General features: G+C 36.4%; 1 protein-coding gene across 1 annotated transcript; it reads right to left on the reverse strand.

The window, feature by feature from the left end:
- Window positions 7,414-8,118, reverse strand: LOC104766672 (pathogenesis-related protein 1-like). The gene has a single exon (XM_010490596.2). It carries the CDS (start codon window positions 8,094-8,096, stop codon window positions 7,611-7,613), a length of 486 nt encoding a protein of 161 aa, XP_010488898.1. The 5' UTR covers window positions 8,097-8,118; the 3' UTR covers window positions 7,414-7,610.

Here is an 8,519-nt window from a genome sequence, read left to right on the forward strand (position 1 = left end):
ATTCTTCTTCTTCAAGAATTTGACATTGAGGTTAAGGACAAGAAAGGGATTGAAAATGGAGTAGTTGATCATTTATCAAGGATAAAGATAAAAGATGATGTTCCAATTCATGATTCACTGCCAGAAGAGAATGTCTACTTTGTTGATATTGGTTCTCAAGTTACATTGCTGCAGTCTCGGGAAATTTTGCAGAGTCATGGCAATGCATCGATCGACACATCTGGTGCATCGATCGATGCTTCATCTTGATATGAACAGGACTGGCGATTGCATCAACCGATACATCACTAAGCATCGATCGACGCTTGGTCCAGGAATCGTTGGGTTATGTGTTTGACAACAACATAGCTATTGTAACTACTTTTGATCAACCATGGTATGATGATATCGCGAATTACCTTGCTGCTGAGGTGGAACCAGACAAGTTTACAGGGTATGCTAAGAAGAAGTTCTTGAGAGATCTTCGGAGATATTATTGGGATGAACCTTACTTGTATAAGCATTGCAGTGATGGAGTTTACAGAAGATGTTTAGCAGAAACTGAGGTACCTGACGTTTTGTTTCATTGTCATGGATCTGACTATGCCGGACATTTTGCTACATTCAAGACAGTTTCCAAGGTTCTCCAAGCAGGCTTTTGGTGGCCAATGATGTTCAAAGACGCTCATGAGTTTGTCTCAAGATGCGATGCCTGTCAGCGGAAGAGTCAAATCAGTAAACGGCATGAGATGCCACAAAACTTCATTCTTGAGGTTGAAGTGTTTGATTGTTCGGGCATTGATTTTATGGGACCATTTCCTTCTTCTTACAAGAACAAGTACATCCTTGTAGTTGTTGACTATGTCTCCAAGTGGGTGGAAGCTATTGCAAGTCCCAAGAATGATTCTGTTGTGGTTCTTAAGCTGTTTAAGACCATTATCTTTCCACGGTTTGGAGTGCCTCGGATTGTTATCAGTGATGGAGGTAAGCACTTTATTAATAAAGTGTTTGATAAGTTGTTAAAGAAGTATGGAGTTCAACATAGAGTGGCCACCCCATATCATCCCCAGACTAGTGGTCAAGTTGAGGTTTCTAACCGTCAAATCAAAGAAATCCTTGAGAAGACAGTGGGTGTTACTAGAAAGGATTGGGCAGCCAAGTTAGATGATGCACTTTGGGCATATCAGACTGCATATAAGACACCACTTGGCACTACACATTTTCATCTGCTTTATGGGAAAGCATGTCATCTTCCAGTGGAGTTAGAGCACAAAGCAGTCTGGACTGTTAAATTGCTGAATTTTGATGCCAAGACAGCTTCTGAGAGAAGGTTGGTTCAGCTGAATGAGTTGGATGAGTTTAGACATCATGCATTTGAGAACTCTAAGCTATATAAGGAGAGAACCAAGGCTTATCATGATAAGAAGATCATCTCCAGAAATGTTGAGCCAAATGACCAGGTACTTCTGTACAACTCTCGCTTGAAGCTGTTTCCAGGAAAGCTTCGTTCTCGCTGGTCCGGACCATTCACTATCCAAGAAGTCCGCCCTTATGGAGCCATTGTGCTGCTTAACTCCAAGGGTGAGAAGTTTATTGTCAATGGACAGAGGGTGAAACACTATTGGGCTGAAGTCGGGATACCAGACGGACACATTGTGCGTTTGGACGATGCACCCTCTGCCTAATCCGCTGCCAAGTCAAGCTAATGACTTAAAACAAGCGCTGAGTGGGAGGCAACCCACTGGTAGGATTTTAATTATTTTTTATTTTTATTTTTAGGATTTACTAACATATTAATTTTTAGTTTTGAGTTTAAGTGATGCAGATCTTCCTGATGGTGATGCTGATCCTGAGGATTGATCCTATTTCTGTTTACGGTTTCTTTTATCCTTTTTCTCTTTCACTTTGAGTCATTTTTATTTTTCCTTGAGTCAGTTTGTTCTTTGTTTCAGATTGAACTTGTATTGCATTATGAACCATTATCTATCATGTTGCATTTAATGTTGTGTTTGAGTGATTCTTAACAGAGCTGCCTTCTATGAGAGAAACACAACTAACATGCGGCTAACAGGATTCAACGTCGTACTATTGGACGTTTTGGCTTTGCATCGGTCGACACAGAGGCTAACAGTTGGTAACACGCATCTGGTTCATTTGTTCACTACTTTTTCAATTTAATTTTTGTTTCTTAGTCAATCTCAGGCTTGACAACACTGGGGACAGTGTTGTTTAAGTTTGGGGGAGGCTAGTTACTAACTAACTACTTTTTCTTTCTTGTGTCTGTTGTGTGTCTGTCAAAACCATATTTTTGAGTCAAATTTTTAAAAAAATTTCTTTTCGGAATTATGATCTCTAACTAATGGTTTCTGTTCTTTGGCTAACACTCTTATGAATCTTGATTATGCTTTATCTCAGAACTGAAGTTTAGAAAAGACTATGAGCTGTATCAACAATCATGAAAGCCCTTATTCAAAGGATATCTGGTTAAACTAACGTTGTCTCAACTTTAATCAGGATTTTAACCGGACTTAATCTCTTACTTTGGGGTTGGAAATCAGTGGACTAGACTTCTTCTTCGGGCCATACAAGACAGTGCAATTTTTCAAAGTATGTCTCCCCTCTTTCTTCCCTTCAGTACTNAAAAAAAAAAAAAAAAAAAAAAGAGATTAGAAAAAAGATGAGATGATTTTGATCAGTTTAGAGAGGTAGGTAAATTACTTGTGACCTCATTATTCTATTCTTCAGTCAAATGATCACACAAAGCTTGAAAGCGAGGGGTAGGTAAATTACCAATGACCTCGGTATTCGCTTATATCTTTGATTTTTCATTAAAAAAAAAAGTCAATCCCTTGGAAGTGAGAAAAGGGAGAGGAAAGGAGATGTATGAAGAATGTCTTGGCCTGAAGACAGTCCATATTCCACTGATCGATACACCAAGGTAAGAACTCACCTGTATTTGCTTTAATTTATGTAATGAGATGACAATGGTGAGACTAGAGATTCCTAAGGATTGTGGGATTTGAGTAAGGAATGTTGATGCTTCTCAATTGACAAAGTATATGAAGTAAGTTCTGAAGATCAAGGCGATGACGAGTGCGAAAAACAGTTACATGTAGTTGAGTGATTCCATGTTTTCAAACCTCTTTCACAGGTCCAAGTTTCTGTTTTGCTTGAGGGCAAGCAAATGCTAAGTCTGGGGGAGTTGATATATCATGGTTTTTGTGGTTTTTAACCATGGTATAAGTGTGCTTTTTGAGTCATTTGATTTGTTTTCTAGGTTGTTTTTGAGTCTTTATAGGTTTAGGTACTCATTGTCACGGATGGAGCACTAAGGAGCTAAAAGAGGATGATTTGGAGCATAATCAAAGCATGAAGGTTGATCAACGATGCTCGGAGACGCGATCAAGACTATGCATCGACCGATGCAATCTCATCATCGATCGATGTAGTTGCCACAAACCAAACGGAAGTTGTTTCCACAAGCTTTAAAAGATTTACAAAATTTGCCCAAGTTTCTCTTATTTACAATTAAGGTCCAAGACGTGTTTTAGAGTATTTATAGGATTTTTATGGTCATTGTTTAGACCTAAGTTTTATTCTGCAACCAAAAGAGATATTGAGAGCTTTGGGAGAGACAGATCTGATTTCATCTGTAGAGAGAAGATTCTTGAACTCCTTTCTTACTTCTTAATATCAATTGTTTATTATTCAGAAAAGATGTTTTGTTCTACATTGAATATGTCTGAGTAGTTTGTTTGTTAGGTTTAGGGTTTTTCATAGGGTTTTTATGGTGCATTAGATCTGATATTTTAGGATTCATTATCTTCTATGATCTTCATCTTAGGTTGTTTTTCATATTAATTCTTGATTGATCACCTAGAATTAATACCTAGGAAAATAAATTGATATGAGAATATAATTGATTTTCCTAATAAAACCTTTTGGTGAACAAAATTATTTCTTGCAAAGAGATTTGATTTAATAATTTTGTGAACCATCTAAACTTGTTTTTAAAGCTGATTTTTAACCTTGAATTTTGCAAAGAGATTTAGATTTTCTGGTTTTAAATTTAGATAATATTTGCAGTGAGAACTGATTTATTTTACAAGAGTGTTTAGAGTTCTAGATCTGATTTTTAAATGCTTGAATCCTATTATTTGACTGATTTAATATTTCATAAATTCCTGAGAATTTCCCTAGGCCTAGCTCTTTGTTCCCTTGAATTTACAACACCTTTAAATTCTGTTTTTGCATTGTTTTTAATTTAATAATTTGATTTAGCATAATTAAAAGATTAATAAGGACACGATCAAGTTTTTTACAGACTAAACCGTTTTCACGTTTGTTACACCATGTGAACAAAGGACCCTGAGCCCCCATATCCGACAGATTGCAGTAATTCACAACGGTTTGAAACTCACACATACCCGGAGACAAGGGAGATGAATGGAGGTAGCCAGAATGCTCTTCTCCACTCAATATCTCGTTGAAATCACCCATAATGATCCATGGTTTATTCTGAAAAAGCGGTGAGTCCTTATGATTGCGCATATCTTCCCACAAACTTCTTCTTTCTTCAACCAAATTATTTGCATAGACAAAAGAACAGAAAAATTCCTCTGATTCACCCTCTAACAGAATAGAGCAAGTGACAATTTGATCACTTTTGTAAACCGGAGTTAAGCGGACAGTTGGTCGCCAGAGCACCCAAATACGGCCTAACCGGTGATATTCATAATTAGAAAGAAAAGACCAGATGCTAAAAACGGACGATGCTATTCAAGCTGCTTTCTTTTCCTTGACTCTCGTCTCTAACAGGCAGCCAAATTGCATCTCCTTGTCATTTGTCTATTCACGGACCACGGAATGTTTAATAGTTTTGTTGAAGCCCCGCACATTCCATGAGAAACTCATCATTTAAAAGATGCAGTTAGGAAGCCTCTTCTTTGAAGCAACAGAGGTGCCAACCTTAGTTGCCTGAATTGAAGCTTCCGCAATTTCCTTCTGCTTATGCTGAGTGATTCTCGTCGATAGGGGACATCCACCACGATCATTGGTGGCAGTTGTCATATGTGGTACATGTTGTTTTGAGACTTCCTTAGAGGTCACACCAACCATGATATCAAAGTCCGCAGCTGACTGTTTCCCATCAGCTTCGGAGGCAACGTCTTCCGTGATTTCACCGTTCTCCTCATCCTCAGAGCCCACTGCACTAGCAATGAAACTCAACCCCTCCCAAGAAAACATATGCAGAGGAACCTTCTTCAAATAGACCCAAAGAGGTATAGATTTTTCTTCTGGCTGTTCTTTTTCAGTAATCGGGGACCACCGCGAGACCACCATCGGCACCTCAGCAATATTCCACATACCACGTTTAAGTACCCTAGCCCTGAGGATGTGATCAGAAACCCTAAACCGCAATGTAGTAGCATTGACTTCATAGACATCGATCTTGGGAAACTCAGTCCCCTGCTTTCAGATCTTATTTAAAATCACATGAACTTTGTCAACATGAGGAGCAGTATCTAAAAACTTACCAAGAAGAAAATCTTCCCAAAACGGCGTAGAGTTAGCAAGAACTTCATCAGGGCTCCACGGAATCCTTTCCCTCTGAAGAATTGATAGTAACGTCAAATTTCCGTAAAACTTGTTTATTCTGGACCATCGAAACCCATGTCTCCTTCTTCGGTGGACTAGACATCCCCCGAGGACTCTCCACATGTGATTTTAACTACACTTAGTAACTAACTAATTAGCTACAAATTATATTAATTAATACTTTGTCACTAATTTATAACTTTCTGTGGTTATAGTTTACTACTACTCTTTCCGTAGTAAGCACCCGTAGCTATATCAACGTGTTTTACTAGTTATAGTTATTCAATTGGACAAGGCGTGTAGGCGCCAAACGCACCATCCGGTGCTTTTTCTCAGAATCCTTCTGCGATTGGCTTATAGTACCAATTTAAGACCTCAATACCCATCTTTTTTTTTCAATCAAACCTTGAATACCCAAACTGGGAAACAAAAGGAATTTGCCTAATACTATTAAAAAGACTATGCAACATACAGTTTCATGCCCAAGTCTATAACCCTAACAAACGCAACCCTCGTGAGTGCAAAATTTGCATATACTAGACTAACAAAGGGGTATTTTTATGTTATCATCCACTCAACGTAGGAAAGAATTTTAAGGTTTCCAAAAGCATCAAACACATTTTTCGAAAGCTAAACCTTTACTAATGTTCATTAGCAAACAATTCGCGTTAGTGCTCGTAAANTTTTATATAGATAGAGAGAGAGAAGAACAAGATAGATTATATAATTAAGAAAAAAAAACAATGGTAAGTGTTAACGTAACACGTATAACCGAACTTCTGTCCACTTGGGAAACCATATACAGTGAATCTTTCTTTAGAGTAGTATTGAAATGCGTCAAAAAAATAATACTATTAAGTATGAACAAAAAAAAGAAAAAAAAAAAAAAAAAAAAAAAAAGAAGCAGACTAAAAACTTAATTATACGGAGAAAAGGAAAGATATATAAGGTTCAGGGGGAAGAAGAAAGTTTTATTACCCTTTGTTTCGCGGTTGTAGTTAATGTATATATATGTAAAATCCTCTGATGCAGATGTTTGGCTTCACAATTATTTACATTCATTTTTTCAACCGAAGGAACAAAGATGAGCGATCGAGTGATGATGAAGATAACGAAATCACCGGGTCTTATCGATGAGAAAGCTATGAGGAATTCCGGTTGACCATATTTTCGATCCGTCTTTTGATCTTTCAAGAAATACTTGAGAAAATGATAGGATTGTGTTCGTTAATGTTTTAAGAATAATACATTAAATTCCAAAATAAAACAAAATCAAATTAATGGATATTGAATTTTTTTAAAAAAATTGTATTTTAGAATACATATGTTTAATCCGGTAACGATAGATTTTAATGTATTTCTCCAAATACATAATTGAATAATATGTGATTTTAAAATACACTCAACTCCATTAAAATACAATCTTTAATAATACCTCCTATCTTAAATGTTATTGGTTTTATTAACTTTTATTTTCTTGTTATTCCCTTCATTTCAATTTAAACGAGACTGTATAGTTTTAGCCATCCGAAAGGCTTATAACTGACCTCGGGTTAACGATGGATTTTCTTTTTGTTGAAAAGAAAATAATATTATTGATAGTTGCAAGATGTCAAATTAAACATTTATGATCGATTGCCAAACTTTTAAGATGGATTGCTCAAAGTTCAAATGTTCAACGAACATAATACAATAGAGCTTTTTTTCTGTTAATTTTCCTTAGTGAGCAACTTTTTTTAGTCCTGCATCATTGATGGAATTAATTAAGATTTAAATATTACAATAGCTATTTTTCAGTGAAATGGCTCATATATAAGATATACTTTTCAAAAATGATATTGGGAACTTTTTTATATCAATAATATAATATAATATTGACATGAACCAAGAGACATGAGCTCCATATTTGTATTATTTAATAAATATTGAGACAAATTCTGCATACGCCGTAACAGAGCTCCTTATTGTAATATTTCTATATATATGGTACGTACGTGTTTTATATGTGTGTGCAGCTGCAGCATGGTTACACATTAGTAAGGCTTCTGGTTCGGATAGTTCCCTGGAGGATCATAGTTGCAACTTATGATGGTTCCACCATTATTACACCTCACTTTTGCACATCCGACTCTCACTGAATTTCTCCAAACAACCTGAGTGTAGTGACCGCAAACTCCATTGCACGTGTTTGAATCGTAGTTGTAGTTAGCCTTCTCATTAACCCACAAGTTCACGGCAGCGACGCCAGAGAAGTCACCGCTACTCTTGGCCAAGTTCTCCCCGTAACGCCCATTGGAGTGTACGAGTTTGCAGTCGCCTTTTAGTTGCTCTGCGTATCTCCGAGCGTAGGCTGCAATCTCCTCGTCCCACTGCATGGGGCCTACGCCTACCTGGGATCGTGCCTGGTTGTGAGCGTTTACATAATCTTGGTTGCCGTCTTGAGCTTTGGAGAGAACAACAAGAGCACCTACAAGGACTGCCAAGATTATTAGAATGCGAGAATAGCCAATGACTTTCATTTTTGTTAGTTGATAATTTGATTATTCCAAGCTTTGTTTGTGTGTTGTGATTGGTAAACATGGTTTATATAGAGATACGAAAACTACCTCGCGTTTTGTGTGGCCATAAATATAACAAAGTTTCGGTAAATATATGGTTATAAAAATTAAATTTTAGCGAATATTTGTCAACTTTGTGCATATGAATATTTTCATAATATTTCCTGTAATTGTATTTTATTGGTAACTACGACATTGTTACTAAAATATTCATGCAATGTTTTTATATAAAAATGAAATGACTTTTTCTTAACGTCATTCATTTTTTTCTTTGATAGTTTTGTATATTTCCAAAATCTTATATTTCTTATTATATATTTAAAAAAAACGATTTCTATTCACAAAAAAGGCCTACCCAAAAAAAATATATATTATTATTATGAA

Source organism: Camelina sativa, chromosome 19 (assembly GCF_000633955.1).
Source record: "Camelina sativa cultivar DH55 chromosome 19, Cs, whole genome shotgun sequence".
Lineage (NCBI taxonomy): Eukaryota > Viridiplantae > Streptophyta > Magnoliopsida > Brassicales > Brassicaceae > Camelina > Camelina sativa.